This window comes from Panulirus ornatus, chromosome 55, assembly GCF_036320965.1.
Source record: "Panulirus ornatus isolate Po-2019 chromosome 55, ASM3632096v1, whole genome shotgun sequence".
Taxonomy (NCBI): domain Eukaryota; kingdom Metazoa; phylum Arthropoda; class Malacostraca; order Decapoda; family Palinuridae; genus Panulirus; species Panulirus ornatus.
The window spans coordinates 30534980-30552100 of NC_092278.1; the positions used below are offsets into that span (position 1 = coordinate 30534980).

General features: G+C 42.4%; 1 protein-coding gene across 1 annotated transcript; it reads right to left on the reverse strand.

The window, feature by feature from the left end:
* On the reverse strand, positions 1-1889 carry LOC139765633 (uncharacterized). The gene is made up of 3 exons (XM_071693320.1): positions 1852-1889; positions 1161-1672; positions 1-959 (listed from the first exon to the last, which is right to left on the reverse strand). Exons 1-3 carry the CDS (start codon positions 1858-1860, stop codon positions 203-205), a joined length of 1278 nt encoding a protein of 425 aa, XP_071549421.1. The 5' UTR covers positions 1861-1889; the 3' UTR covers positions 1-202.
* Between the last annotated feature and the right edge of the window lie 15232 nt (positions 1890-17121).

The following is a 17121-nucleotide window of genomic DNA, read 5'->3' on the forward strand; positions in this document are numbered from 1 at the left end:
TATCTTTTCTATTTAATTTCTATGATATACTGTACACAATACTTATTTCAGTAAGCGTTTGGTCAGTATCAGCTGAAAGAAGTATATTTCAAGTAGGAACATGGGTATCGAACATGGCAACTGTCGGTATTGGAGGCCTCATTAAGACAGGTAATTATTTAAACAGGCCAATATAAGCTACAGAATTAGCAATACATGCCTCTCAGGGAGAACCATAGGTCCTGCTAGGAGCAGGCCTGTAGAAGCTTGTTCCTGTAGAACCGCTGAAACTTCCGCCAGTCGACCCTGTAGACCCTATACCGGTTGAACCACCAAATCCTCCAATACCTGAGGTACCAAAGCCTGTCCCACCAAAACCACCGAAGCTTCCGGCACCTGAACCACCGAAGCCAGAACCAGCACCAGAGACACCACGACCACCTCCAGCACCTGAACCACCGAAGCCTCCGGTACCTGAACCACTGACACCTCCAGCACCTGAACCACCGAAGCCTGAACCACCACTAGTGGCACCACCATATGATCCACGAGCACCTCCAGCACCTGAACCAGCGCCTGAACCAGCACCTGAACCACCGAAGCCTCCAACACCTGAACCACCGAAGACTCCGGCACCTTGACCACTGAATCTTCCAGCACCTGAACTACCGAAACCTGAACCAGCACCTGAGCCACTGAAGCCTCCAGCATCTGAGCCACTGAAGCCTCCAGCACCTGAGCCACTGAAGCTTCCAGCACCTGAACCATCGAAGCCTGAACCAGCACCAGAGGCACCACCATATGACCCACGTCCACCTCCAGCAGCTGCTGCAGCGTCCTCCTGACGAGCCTTCTCGATCTGGGCGATAGCATGGGCTGGGAGAGGATGGGGAGTGGGCAACAGGTCAGACTCCACCTGATAGCCACCCTCGTCAGCTAAGAAATTGACGGCACCTGGACTGCCATCAGGGAACGTAAATCTGAAAGGGATAACACTACAATTAGCATCACTCATCAATAGAAAAGGCATATGTCATAGTATCAATGCATGGCCACAAACATCTTAACGGGGAGACTGCTATCCCGTCCCATACATGCAATAAATGTACAGAAAATCCAAAACGTAATTACAAGACATGTATGCATGGGTTTCCAATATATATTGTATGATGATTACTTACGACCATCCTCCTTGGGATGCCACAGCTCCTGTCACTCCCTGTGGGGCGCCTTGCTCATTGCGACTGATGCCGTCACCAGTCTCAAACTCGAAGTAGTAGTTGCCGAACTGATCAGGTCCCTCACGTTCATCCTTCAAGATGGGAATGACAGGACCTGAAGGTCTGTAGGATGCAGCAGCAGAGCCCCCACTGCCACCAACACCAAAGCCTCCACCTGTTGAACTCCCGAAACCTCCTCCTGTTGATCCATCGAAGCCTCCGCCAGATGAACCCCTAAAGCCTCCCCCACCTTGACCTCCAGTAAATCCTCCAAAACTACTGATCGAACCTCCTGAAGAGGGACGTCCAAAGCCTCCTCCAACTGAACCTCCAAAGCCTACTCCAGAAGAAGCCCCAGAACCTGAGACAGACGAACCCCCAAAAGCTCCACTGCCTCTGCCAGGCGCTCCATATGAAGTAGATGGAAGCCTGGCGGCCGATGTCACAACCGCCAAGACACACAGGACAACTGTCTGTAGAGATATAAAGTTTTGGGATTAGGTATCAGAAGATTAGAGGAAATCACACCTACAGGTACCAGAGCAAGTTTATATAACACTGATATTGCAATACTTGTACAAGCTTATATGTATCTTAAATATGATGGTTTGGTTAACGAGGATATTATTTTCTGATGATGATATAAACTTACCGAGATCATATTATTTGTTCAGAGGACTCGGCCTGAGTGTGGAAGCAGGCGTGAGCCGACGCTTATATACCCATCCCGATCCCCCGAGGTGCGAGAGAACCAAGGTTCACAGAAAACGGATCAGGTTGAAGACGTCTTCCTGAGGGAAAAATTATGAAATCAAGGTTATGCATCGAAACTTGACCAACGTAGAGAGATGTAAATCTTTGGAGGCAAAATGATCTTTTACTTTTGACGACTTTGGTTCAGTTAAGATTGTTTTGGGTTGTCCCAACGTATCTGTAATGACACATCAATTTGGAAATAGTTAGGTAAGCATCTTTTCGGCACTGGAAGATTTGCTCGCACTTTTACACATGGAAAATCGCCTTGCAAGTTGTGGCTGGTGAGAGGTTAAAGAAGTCATGTGCTTCACGACCTGGTTGCCGCCACTCCTCCATTCCTGATCAACACTGGTTCACACGAGGTGACCAACTTTTATCCTCCAGCCCAGTGATGTGTACCATAGTAAGGAGCAAGACTTCATTCATCATCTGAATTGATATTTACACAAACTCAGACTGTAATACTCCCTCCTCGCACACAGGAATACGCAAGGAATACAGTGAATGGGAACAATGTTGTATACCTGGGTCAACGTGTTACCAGAGGACTGAACCAACGCATGTGAAACGACTGGGGTAAACCATGGAAAGGTCTGTGGGTCCTGGATGTGGATAAGGAGCTGTGGTTTCGGTGCTCTACACATGACATCTAGAGACTGAATGTGAATAAATGTGCCTTTTTTGTCTGTTTTCCTGGAGCTACCTCGCTGAAGCAGTGGGTAGCGATGCTGTATCCTATGGGGCTGGGTAGCGCCATGAATGGATGAAGGCAAGCAAGTATGAATATGTACATTTGTATTTCATATATATGTCTTTGCATGTGTATGTGTATGTATGTATATGTATTAAGTGCCAGTCCTTAATAAAGTTTTTTAGAGTCCAACATCACACTTGCTTCCTGCCGTCCAGTAACAATCATTACAGACCATCTACCATCTGCTTTGTCTGGCAGCAACCGTTGCAAGATAGAGTGATTAAGGGGGGCACGTAGCTGGGGTTCACCTAAGTAGCTAGGTATGTCTTGAACAAATGTTTATGTTTTCGAGCTTTGTCAATTCTCTTATAATGAATTAGTTAATGAAGGGTGGACTTTAGAACTGGCTCTAGGCATTTTACAGTTCTTGTTACTATCAATTAAGACAGATTCAATTCTTTTACCTCTATTAAGTAATCTTTGTAATGGAATTCTTTAAACAAAATTACTGAAGGATATCTTACCTTCTAATGCAATTTGTTTTAGGTATATAGATGATGTACTTTCTGTTTGATTTAGAAACATTTCTCCCTTTACTTAACAATGTAGAACCTCCCATCAAATTTACAGTAAAAAATGAAAATAATGGTATGTTACCATTTTTAGATTGCATAACCCATAGGGATGGAAACTAGTTTAACTTTAGCATATACAAAAAACCTACCAATGTGTGCTCATATATCCATCGTTACTTAGCTCAGCATGACAGAGTTAGATTATCATCATTCTAGTCTGTGTTCCTTAGGGCATTCCGTATGTCCAATCCAGATTTTATTGATAATGTGTTTTAGAAGATAAATTCTATTAGATTGAAGTTAAAGAATTCTAGATAAATCCCTTACGTTTACAAAGAAGTCATTTCACATAGTTGAGCCCAAACCTCCTCTTGACACCATGAACCTTTTAGTTCTCCCTTTTGATAATAGATTTACTTTACTTCGCATGTTGCTTAAATCCTTTAATGTAAATTTTGCCTTCAGCATCAATAATATTATAAAGAATATCTAAATCAGGAACTCACTAGAAAGTTCTGCTGGTTGCATCTATAAAGTGCCATGTAGAAATTGTGATAAGTTTTATGTTGGGCAGACCAGTAATAATCTTTCTGTTAAACTGAAACAACATAAGTATAGTACAAGAAAAGGACAAGAATCAAATGTCTTGTTTAATCATGTTATGAATTATGATCATTGTATTATCTGAAGTAATGCCAACTCAGTTATCAACTGTAACTCCTGTACCACGAGAAATATCATTAAATCTTTTATAATTAAATGCACAAAAAATTGTAACCTTGATATTAGTAAAGGTCTGTACAAATTGGATAGCATCATTGCTGATAAAATTTGTAAACAGTTCCCGTTCTTGTCCACACAATAAGTTTATGATACTCTTGTTGCCAGTTTTGAACGCACCTGACCTCCATTTGGGTAGTCAATTGTTTACCAAATGTGATTATTTCACGAAAGGGCACTTGGGCACTTGTCGTGTTTCATTTCCACGTGGACCCATAAGAATATACTTAATCACTTGCCCAATTGTAATACTGTTCAATATATATATATATGCCTTACATCCTCGTGTAGGAAGAGAGGAAAGTGATTGGTTCTCAGTGAATGTAGGTTTGCGGCAGGGGTGTGTGATGTCTCCATGGTTGTTTAATTTGTTTATGGATGGGGTTGTTAGGGAGGTAAATGCAAGAGTCTTGGAAAGAGGGGCAAGTATGAAGTCTGTTGGGGATGAGAGAGCTTGGGAAGTGAGTCAGTTGTTGTTCGCTGATGATACAGCGCTGGTGGCGGATTCATGTGAGAAACTGCAGAAGCTGGTGACTGAGTTTGGTAAAGTGTGTGGAAGAAGAAAGTTAAGAGTAAATGTGAATAAGAGCAAGGTTATTAGGTACAGTAGGGTTGAGGGTCAAGTCAATTGGGAGGTGAGTTTGAATGGAGAAAAACTGGAGGAAGTGAAGTGTTTTAGATATCTGGGAGTGGATCTGTCAGCGGATGGAACCATGGAAGCGGAAGTGGATCATAGGGTGGGGGAGGGGGCGAAAATTTTGGGAGCCTTGAAAAATGTGTGGAAGTCGAGAACATTATCTCGGAAAGCAAAAATGGGTATGTTTGAAGGAATAGTGGTTCCAACAATGTTGTATGGTTGCGAGGCGTGGGCTATGGATAGAGTTGTGCGCAGGAGGATGGATGTGCTGGAAATGAGATGTTTGAGGACAATGTGTGGTGTGAGGTGGTTTGATCGAGTAAGTAACGTAAGGGTAAGAGAGATGTGTGGAAATAAAAAGAGCGTGGTTGAGAGAGCAGAAGAGGGTGTTTTGAAATGGTTTGGGCACATGGAGAGAATGAGTGAGGAAAGATTGACCAAGAGGATATATGTGTCGGAGGTGGAGGGAACGAGGAGAAGAGGGAGACCAAATTGGAGGTGGAAAGATGGAGTGAAAAGGATTTTGTGTGATCGGGGCCTGAACATGCAGGAGGGTGAAAGGAGGGCAAGGAATAGAGTGAATTGGAGCGATGTGGTATACAGGGGTTGACGTGCTGTCAGTGGATTGAATCAAGGCATGTGAAGCGTCCGGGGTAAACCATGGAAAGCTGTGTAGGTATGTATATTTGCGTGTGTGGACGTGTGTATGTACATGTGTATGGGGGGGGGTTGGGCCATTTCTTTCGTCTGTTTCCTTGCGCTACCTCGCAACCGCGGGAGACAGCGACGAGGTATAAAAAAAAAAAAAAAAAAATATATATATATATATATATATATATATATATATATATATATATATATATATATATATATATATATATATATATATATATGCATGTGTGTGTGTGTCTTTTTGCGTGTGTGTGTGTAAAGAACTCAATAGGAAGATGAAACTTATAGAAAGAGTAGAACAGTATCATCTTACCATAAGTATTTCAATGTTATCTTTCACGAAAAAAAAAACAAAACAAGAAATATGTTAACATAAAGAAAGACTTCCATCTTTCAAGTAATATCGATGGAAGATATGGATGAATGAACATAATTTGCCCCTTGATGTTCTGGCGAGTGTGTTTAACCTTGTCTCTTCAAACAATACATCAATAACGTGATTTCTTTTTTAGTTGGCACCGAACAAGGGCAGACGATCTTATTTAACTTTCATATCGTCCGTGTTGGTAATACTTATTTTCTGATGCTTCATTTATGATTTTGTTACAAAAATCATCGTCTTACACAAAGGAACAGGTTCTACCATTGCTTCTAAATGAAATCATGACTTGTTATCGATTTCAGTCACAGAATATTTCCCAGGATATTCATATCAGAATCAAAGTTCTGTTTTCTATGTGCTATTATAAAACTACCTCAGGAGGGAAAACGTATCCTATCCTTGTAGGGTCATAAGGTCTGTCGGTGAGGCCCACGTATTGCAGACATGGACACTCCTGAAGAATCGTGAGTCAAATCACAAGATGTTGTCTGGCTCGTCCTGTCACATCTTTGGTGCTTCACCCCAGCCGATGGTTGGTGCCTCTATAACAATCAGCTGAAGGAACAGCTTCGGACTGTCCGTTTAGGAGAGTATATGGAAATCAAGGGTAGAAGTGAAGAGATGGTCTTCTGCAGAGGAAACGTTAGATTCAAAGACCACGAATGATGCAGATGTAAACTTGAGGCTGGTTAAGGAAACCCTGGTACCCAACTGGTGGTGCCATTCCGATTCGTCACTGGAGAAACTGGAACACGATGAACAGTCATCCTTTTATTTAGGGAAAAAAAAGGGGAAAAACGTGAGAGGAGAGAGGTACGTGTGTGTGTGTGTGTGTGTGTGTGTGTGTGTGCGTGTGTATCATTTAGGAATGTGTTGTGATAGGCATAGAGAGGGAGTGAGTTTCTGTATCTTATGCCGGCAACTCAAGAGCGAGTCATGCAAAAGGAGCAAATAACAGGGAACTGAGTCAGGGTGGGGTACGTGACAAAGGGCACGGTGCTAGCTCAGTGTATCACTTGTCTTTCCCTTAACCAGATGGTTCTACTTCCCTGGATAACGGATGCTTGTCACTAATTCATAGGGGACACCCACCACACCATCTACAAAAAACAAATACATAAATTTAAACTTGTACTTACATACCATCGATAAATCGAATAAACACATACGGGTGTATGAACGCTCATTTGTTGTTTACTACTTTTGGTATGAAGCAGCTTTCCTTACTAGTGATATTACAGTATTTGGAGAAAAGAGTAAGTGCTTGTGAGGGTATTTTGAGGATTCAAACATTATTTTCGTTTCTAAGGAAGGCGATATTGATGGGGCTTATTGATATAATTGTAGATATGACGTTAATGAATGGAAGAACAAGTCAAACTCTCAGAAACGTCATCATGATGTATTAAAGTTATACCTAAACTTCTATAGAAATTTAGGTTCATATAAGAGAGACACCAATATTAAACTGGTCTGGTTTTGGCGAGCTCATGTAACAGAAGGGCAAACGATCGCTTGGTCTATCGCCTGTGTGTTGACAGATGAGCATTTCGCACAAAGCCTATTCCTGGGTGTGTTTCATATATTTCGACCGCACTCTTGAAAAATCAAGAGGGTTTAGGCTGCTTTGGAGATCCAATAAAGAGAGCTGCGCTGATTCTTCACCCATGTGCACCTCAGTTAACCCCATGTTTTCCCAGATAATCAAAATCTTACCTTATACAGTGTCGTAAACTGAATATTCAAAATCTGACTTCTGAACCTTTATCATGTTCTCTGAGCATTGTACTACCACGATGGGGCAAAGTTACTCAACAATCAAAATTAGTTGCCATACGCAGGTAACATGAAAATCGCATAAATGTAAATGTAATGAATGGTTAATTGTGTCATTTCTTTAGCTCCTACATAAAGTCGTTTTCGCAGCAAATCCTACATCCTCCTACAATATTTCTTCTTTTTTTTTTTCATACTATTCGCTATTTCCCGCGATAGCGAGGTAGCGTTAAGAACAGAGGACTGGGCCTTTGAGGGAATATCCTCACCTGGACCTCTTCTCTGTTCCTTCTTTTGGGAAAAAAAAGAAAAAAAAAAAAAACGAGAGGGGAGGATTTCCAGCCCCCCGCTCCCCTCCCTTTTAGTCGCCTTCTACGACACGCAGGGAATACGTGGGAAGTATTCTTTCTCCCCTATCCCCAGGGGAGAGGGCGAAAATCCTGGGAGCCTTGAAGAATGTGTGGAAGTCGGGAACATTATCTCGGAAAGCAAAAATGGGTATGTTTGAAGGAATAGTGGTTCCAACAATGTTCTATGGTTGCGAGGCGTGGGCTATGGATAGAGCTGTGCGCAGGAGGGTGGATGTGCTGGAAATGAGATGTTTGAGGACAATGTGTGGTGTGAGGTGGTTTGATCGAGAAGTAATGTAAGGAAGAGAGAGATGTGTGGAAATAAAAAGAGCGTGGTTGAGAGAGCAGAAGAGGGTGTTTTGAAATGGTTTGGGCACATGGAGAGAATGAGTGAGGAAAGATTGACCAAGAGGATATATGTGTCGGAGGTGGAGAGAACGAGGAGAAGTGGGAGACCAAATTGGAGGTGGAAAGATGGAGTGAAAAAGATTTTGAATGATCTGGGCCTGAGCATGCAGGAGGGTTAAAGGCGGGCAAGGAATAGAGTGAATTGGATCGATGTGGTATACCGGGGTTGACGTGCTGTCAGTGGATTGAATCAGGGCAAGTGAAGCGTCTGGGGTAAACCATGGAAAGTTGTGTGGGGCCTGGATGTGGAAAGGGAGCTGTGGTTTCGGGCATTATTGCATGACAGCTAAAGACTGAGTGTGAACGAATGGGGCCTTTGTTGTCTTTTCCTATTGCTACCTCGCACACATGAGGGGGGAGGGGAATGGTCTTCCATGTGTGGCGAGGTGGCGATGGGATTGAATAAAGGCAGATAGTGTGAATTGTGTGCATGGGTATATATGTATGTGTCTGTGTATGTATATATATGTGTACATTGAAAGGTATAGGCATGTATATTAGCGTGTGTGGACGTGTATGTATATACATGTGTATGGGGGTGGGTCGGGCTATTTCTTTTGTCTGTTTCCTTGTGCTACCTCGCAAACGCGGGAGACAGCGACAAAGCAAAATAAATAAATAAAATATATACATATATATATATATATATATATATATATATATATATATATATATTCGGAAGGATCACAATTTTGTGCGTGATCAAGATATTCCTATGAGTCCACTAGGAAAATGAAACACGATAATTTCCCAAGTGCACTTTCCTGATGATATGATTATTAAACAAAAGTACACTTGGGGATAAGGGAGAAAGAATACTTGCCACGTATTCCCTGCGTGTCGTAGAAGGCGACTAAAAGGGAAGGAGCGGAGGGCTGAAAATTTTCCCCTCTCGTTTTTTTTCTTCTATTATTCCAAAAGAAGAAACAGAGAAGGGGATCAGGTGAGGATATTCCCTCAAAGTCCCAGTCCTCTGTTCTTAGCGCTACCTCGCTAATGCTGGAAATGGCGAATAGTTTGAAACAAAAAAAAAATGTATATATATACATATATACACACACACACACACACATATATATATATATATATATATATATATATATATATATATATATATATATATATATATATATATATATATATATATATATATATTTATTATATCTATTTATTATACTTTGTCGCTGTCTCCCGCGTTTGCGAGGTAGCGCAAGGAAACAGACGAAAGAAATGGACCAACCCCCCCCATACACATGTATATACATACATCCACACACGCAAATATACATACCTACACAGCTTTCCATGGTTTACCCAAACGCTTCACATGACTTGATTCAATCCACTGACAGCACGTCAACCCCTGTATACCACATCGCTCCAATTTACTCTATTCCTTGCCCTCCTTTCACCCTCCTGCATGTTCAGGCCCCGATCACAAAATCTTTTTCACTCCATCTTTCCACCTCCAATTTGGTCTCTCCTCTTGGTCAATCTTTCCTCACTCATTCTCTCCATGTGCCCAAACCACCTCAAAACACCCTCTTCTGCTCTCTCAACCACGCTCTTTTTATTTCCACACATCTCTCTTACCCTCACGTTACTCACTCGATCAAACCACCTCACACCACACATTGTCCTCAAACATCTAATTTCCAGCACATCCATCCTCCTGCGCACAACTCTATCCATAGCCCACGCCTCGCAACCATACAACATTGTTGGAACCACTATTCCTTCAAACATAACCATTTTTGCTTTCCGAGATAATGTTCTCGACTTCCACACATTCTTCAAGGCCCCCAGAATTTCCACCCCCTCCCCCACCCTATGATCCACTTCCGCTTCCATGGTTCCATCCGCTGCCAGATCCACTCCCAGATATCTAAAACACTTCACTTCCTACAGTTTTTCTCCATTCAAACTCACCTCCCAATTGACTTGACCCTCAACCCTACTGTACCTAATAACCTTGCTCTTATTCACATTTGCTCTTAACTTTCTTCTCCCACACACTTTACCAAACTCAGTCACCAGCTTCTGCAGTTTCTCACATGAATCAGCCACCAGCGCTGTATCATCAGCGAACAACAACTGACTCACTTCCCAAGCTCTCTCATCCCCAACAGACTTCATACTTGCCCCTCTTTCCAAAACTCTTGCATTTACCTCCCTAACAACCCCATCCATAAACAAATTAAACAACCATGGAGACATCACACACCCCTGCCGCAAAAGTACATTCACTGAGAACCAATCACTTTCCTCTCTTCCTACACGTACACATGCCTTACATCCTCGATAAAAACTTTTCACTGCCTCTAACAACCCTCCTCCCACACCATATATTCTTAATACCTTCCACAGAGCATCTCTATCAACTCTATCATATTCCTTCTCCAGATCCATAAATGCAAAGTGGTGTGCAAAGTGGTGTGCAAAGTGAGAGGGTTAGGGAAAATGATTTGGTAAACAGAGAAGAGGTAGTGAAAGCTTCGCGGAAGATGAAAGCCGGCAAGGCAGCAGGTTTGGATGGTATTGCAGTGGAATTTATTAAAAAAGGGGGTGACTGTATTGTTGACTGGTTGGTAAGGTTATTTAATGTATGTATGACTCATGGTGAGGTGCCTGAGGATTGGCGGAATGCGTGCATAGTGCCATTGTACAAAGGCAAAGGGGATAAGAGTGAGTGCTCAAATTACAGAGGTATAAGTTTGTTGAGTATTCCTTGTAAATTATATGGGAGGGTATTGATTGAGAGGGTGAAGGCATGTACAGAGCATCAGATTGGGGGAGAGAAGTGTGGTTTCAGAAGTGGTAGAGGATGTGTGGATCAGGTGTTTGCTTTGAAGAATGTATGTGAGAAATACTTAGAAAAGCAAATGGATTTGTATGTAGCATTTATGGATCTGGAGAAGGCATATGATAGAGTTGATAGAGATGCTCTGTGGAAGGTATTAAGAATATATGGTGTGGGAGGAAAGTTGTTAGAAGCAGTGAAAAGTTTTTATCGAGGATGTAAGGCATGTGTACGTGTAGGAAGAGAGGAAAGTGATTGGTTCTCAGTGAATGTAGGTTTGCGGCAGGGGTGTGTGATGTCTCCATGGTTGTTTAATTTGTTTATGGATGGGGTTGTTAGGGAGGTAAATGCAAGAGTTTTGGAAAGAGGGGCAAGTATGAAGTCTGTTGGGGATGAGAGAGCTTGGGAAGTGAGTCAGTTGTTGTTCGCTGATGATACAGCGCTGGTGGCTGATTCATGTGAGAAACTGCAGAAGCTGGTGACTGAGTTTGGTAAAGTGTGTGGAAGAAGAAAGTTAAGAGTAAATGTGAATAAGAGCAAGGTTATTAGGTACAGTAGGGTTGAGGGTCAAGTCAATTGGGAGGTGAGTTTGAATGGAGAAAAACTGGAGGAAGTGAAGTGTTTTAGATATCTGGGAGTGGATCTGGCAGCGGATGGAACCATGGAAGCGGAAGTGGATCATAGGGTGGGGGAGGTGGCGAAAATTCTGGGGGCCTTGAAGAATGTGTGGAAGTCGAGAACATTATCTCGGAAAGCAAAAATGGGTATGTTTGAAGGAATAGTGGTTCCAACAATGTTGTATGGTTGCGAGGCGTGGGCTATGGATAGAGTTGTGCGCAGGAGGATGGATGTGCTGGAAATGAGATGTTTGAGGACAATGTGTGGTGTGAGGTGGTTTGATCGAGTGAGTAACGTAAGGGTAAGAGAGATGTGTGGAAATAAAAAGAGCGTGGTTGAGAGAGCAGAAGAGGTTGTTTTGAAGTGGTTTGGGCACATGGAGAGAATGAGTGAGGAAAGATTGACCAAGAGGATATATGTGTCGGAGGTGGAGGGAACGAGGAGAAGAGGAAGACCAAATTGGAGGTGGAAAGATGGAGTGAAAAAGATTTTGTGTGATCGGGGCCTGAACATGCAGGAGGGTGAAAGGAGGGCAAGGAATAGAGTGAATTGGAGCGATGTGGTATACCGGGGTTGACGTGCTGTCAGTGGATTTAATCAAGGCATGTGAAGCGTCTCGGGTAAGCCATGGAAAGCTGTGTAGGTATGTATATTTGCGTCTGTGGACGTATGTATATACATGTGTGTGGGTGGGGTTGGGCCATTTCTTTCGTCTGTTTCCTTGCGCTACCTCGCAAACGCGGGAGACAGCGACAAAGTATAATATATAAAAAAATAAAATATATGTATATATATATATATATTGCATATGTGTATATATATATATATATATATATATATATATATATATATATATATATATATATATATATATATATATATATATATATATAGATACATATATATGTATATATATTGGAAAGGATCACAATTTTACGAGTGATCAAGATATTCCTATGAGTCCACTGGGAAAATGAAACAGGAAGAGTTCCCAAGTGCACTTTCGTGTAATAATCACATCATCAGGGGAGACACAAGAGAGAAATATAACAGTCAGTTGATATACATCGAAGAGACGAAGCTAGGACGCTATTTGGCAAACATGTGATTCAATCACCATGGAAGCGGAAGTGAATCATAGGTTGGGGGAGAGGGCGAAAATCCTGGGAGCCTTGAAGAATGTGTGGAAGTCGGGAACATTATCTCGGAAAGCAAAAATGGGTATGTTTGAAGGAATAGTGGTTCCAACAATGTTCTATGGTTGCGAGGCGTGGGCTATGGATAGAGTTGTGCGCAGGAGGGTGGATGTGCTGGAAATGAGATGTTTGAGGACAATGTGTGGTGTGAGGTGGTTTGATCGAGTAAGTAATGTAAGGGTAAGAGAGATGTGTGGAAATAAAAAGACCGTGGTTGAGAGAGCAGAGGAGGGTGTTTTGAAATGGTTTGGGCACATGGAGAGAATGAGTGAGGAAAGATTGACCAAGAGGATATATGTGTCGGAAGTGGAGGGAACGAGGAAAAGTGGGAGACCAAATTGGAGGTGGAAAGATGGAGTGAAAAAGATTTTGTGTGATTGGGGCCTGAACATGCAGGAGGGTGAAAGGAGGGCAAGGAATAGAGTGAATTGGATCGATGTGGTATACCGGGGTTGACGTGCTGTCAGTAGATTGAATCAGGGCATCTGAAGCGTCTGGGGTAAAGCATGGAAAGTTGTGTGGGGCCTGGATGTGGAAAGGGAGCTGTGGTTTCGGGCATTATTACATAACAGCTAGAGACTGAGTGTGAACGAATGGGGCCTTTGTTGTCTTTTACTAGTGCTACCTCGCACACATGAGGGGGAGGGGGATGGTATTCCATGTGTGGCGAAGTGGCGATGGGAATGAATAAAGGCAGACTGTGAATTGTGTGCATGGGTATATATGTATGAGTCTGTGTGTTTATATATATGTGTACATTGACATGTATAGGCATGTATATTAGCGTGTGTGGACGTGTATGTATATACATTGTGTATGTGGGTGGGTTGGGCCATTTCTTTCTTCTATGTCCTTGCGCTACCTCGCAAACGCGGGAGACAGCGACAAAGCAAAATAAATAAATATAAATGAATAAATAAATAAATATATATATATATATATATATATATATATATATATATATATATATATATATATATATATATAAATATATACATGTTTTTCTTTTTTGCTTTGTCGCAGTCTCCCGCGTTTGCGAGTTAGCGCAAGGAAACAGACGAAAAAAATGGCTCAACCCACCCCCATACACATGTATATACATACGTCCACACACGCAAAATATACATACCTACACAGCTTTCCATGGTTTACCCCAGACGCTTCACATGCCCTGATTCAACCCACTGACAGCACGTCAACCCCGGTATTCCACATCGATCCAATTCACTCTATTCCTTGTCCTCCTTTCACCCTCCTGCATGTTCAGGCCCCGATCACACAAAATCTTTTTCATTCCAACTTTCCACCTCCAATTTGGTCTCGCACTTCTCGTTCCCTCCACCTCCGACACATACATCCTCTTGGTCAATCTTTCCTCACTCATTCTCTCCATGTGCCCAAACCATTTCAAAACAACCTCTTCTGTTCTCTCAACCACGCTCTTTTTATTTCCACACATCTCTCTTACCCTTACGTTACTTACTCGATCAAACCACCTCACACCACACATTATCCTCAAACATCTCATTTCCAGCACATCCACCCTCCTGCGCACAACTCTATCTATAGCCCACGCCTCGCAACCATACAACATTGTTGGAACCACTATTCCTTCAAACATACCCATTTTTGCTTTCCGAGATAATGTTCTCGACTTCCACACATTCTTCAAGGCTCCCAGAATTTTCGCCCCCTCCCCCACCCAATGATCCGCTTCCGCTTCCATGGTTCCATCCGCTGCCAGATCCACTCCCAGATATCTAAAACACTTTACTTCCTCCAGTTTTTTCCATTCAAACTTACCTCCCAATTTACTTGACCCTCAACCCTACTGTACCTAATAACCTTGCTCTTATTCACATTTACTCTTAACTTTCTTCTTTCACACACTTTACCAAACTCAGTCACCAGCTTCTGCAGTTTCTCACATGAATCAGCCACCAGCGCTGTATCAACAGCGAACAACAACTGACTCACTTCCCAAGCTCTCTCATCCACAACAGACTTCATACTTGCCCCTCTTTCCAAAACTCTTGCATTTACCTCCCTAACAACCCCATCCATAAACAAATTAAACAACCATGGAGACATCACACACCCCTGCCGCAAACCTACATTCACTGAGAACCAATCACTTTCCTCCCTTCCTACACGTACACATGCCTTACATCCTCGATAAAAACTTTTCACTGCTTCTAACAACTTGCCTCCCACACCATATATTCTTAATACCTTCCACAGAGCATCTCTATCAACTCTATCATATGCCTTCTCCAGATCCATAAATGCTACATACAAATCCATTTGCTTTTCTAAGTATTTCTCACATACATTCTTCAAAGCAAACACCTGATCCACACATCCTCTACCACTTCTGAAACCACACTGCTCTTCCCCCAATCTGATGCTCTGTACATGCCTTCACCCTCTCAATCAATACCCTCCCATATAATTTACAAGGAATACTCAACAAACTTATACCTCTGTAATTTGAGCACTCACTCTTATCCCCTTTGCCTTTGTACAATGGCACTATGCAAGCATTCCGCCAATCCTCAAGCACCTCACCATGAGTCATACATACATTGAATAACCTTACCAACCAGTCAATAATACAGTCACCCCCTTTCATAATAAATTCCACTGCAATACCATCCAAACCTGCTGCCTTTCTGGCTTTCATCTTCCGCAAAGCTTTTACTACCTCTTCTCTGTTTACCAAATAATTTTCCCTAACACTCTCACTTTGCACACCACCTCGACCAAAACACCCTATATCTGCCACTCTATCATCAAACACATTCAACAAACCTTCAAAATACTCACTCCATCTCCTCACATCACCACTACTTGTTATCACCTCCCCATTTGCGCCCTTCACTGAATTTCCCATTTGCTCCCTTGTCTTACGCACTTTATTTACCTCCTTGCAGATCATCTTTTTATTCTCCCTAAAATTTAATGATACTCTCTCACTCCAACTCTCATTTGCCCTCTTTTTCACCTCTTGCACCTTTCTCTTGACCTCCTGTCTCTTTCTTTTATACATCTCCCACTCAATTGCATTTTTTCCCTGCAAAAATCGTCCAAATGCCTCTCTCTTCTCTTTCACTAATAATCTTACTTCTTCATCCCACCACTCACTACCCTTTCTAATCAACCCACCTCCCACTCTTCTCATGCCACAAGCATCTTTTGCGCAATCTATCACTGATTCCCTAAATACATCCCATTCCTCCCCCACTCTCCTTACTTCCATTGTTCTCACCTTTTTCCATTCTGTACTCAGTCTCTCCTGGTACTTCCTCACTCAAGTCTCCTTCCCAAGCTCACTTACTCTCACCACCCTCTTCACCCCAACATTCACTCTTCTTTTCTGAAAACCCATACAAATCTTCACCTTTGCCTCCACAAGATAATGATCAGACATCCCTCCAGTTGCACCTCTCAGCACATTAACATCCAAAAGTCTCTCTTTCGCGCGCCTGTCAATTAACACGTAATCCAATAACGCCCTCTGGCCATCTCTCCTACTTACATACGTATACTTATGTATATCTCGCTTTTTAAACCAGGTATTCCTAATCACCAGTCCTTTTTCAGCACATAAATCTACAAGCTCTTCACCATTTCCATTTACAACACTGAACACCCCATGTATACCAATTATTCCCTCAACTGCCACATTACTCACCTCTGCATTCAAATCACCCATCACTATGACCCGGTCTCGTGCATCAAAACCACTAACACACTCACTCAGCTGCTCCCAAAACACTTGCCTCTCTTGATCTTTCTTCTCATGCCCAGGTGCATATGCATATATATATAAAGGGTAAAGGGGAGGCGTGGTTTGGGAATGTCTTGGGAGTAAAGTCAGGGGTTAGTGAGAAGACAAGAGCAAGGGAAGAAGTAGCACTACTCCTGAAACAGGAGTGATGGGAGTTTGTGAGATAGTGTAAGAAAGTAAACTCTAGATTGATATAGGTAAAACTGAAAGTGGATGGAGAGAGATGGTGAATATTGGTTCATGACAGTCAAGTGTTTTGGGAGCACCTGAGTGAGTGTGTTGTAAATGGAAATGGTGAAGAGCTTGTAGATTTATGTGCTGAAAAAGGACTGGTGATTGGGAATACCTGGGCTAAAAAGAGAGATATACATAAGTATACGTATGTAAGTGGGAGAGATGGCCAGAGAGCGTTATTGGATTACTTGTTAATTGATGGGCGCGCGAAAGAGAGACTTTTGGATGTTAATGTTCTGAGAGGTGCAACTGGA

Coding starts and splice junctions, on each gene's coding strand:
- LOC139765633 (XM_071693320.1), bottom strand. Junction 960..1,160: donor GCATCCCAAGGAGGATGGTC/GTAAGTAATCAT, acceptor TATCCCTTTCAG/ATTTACGTTCCCTGATGGCA.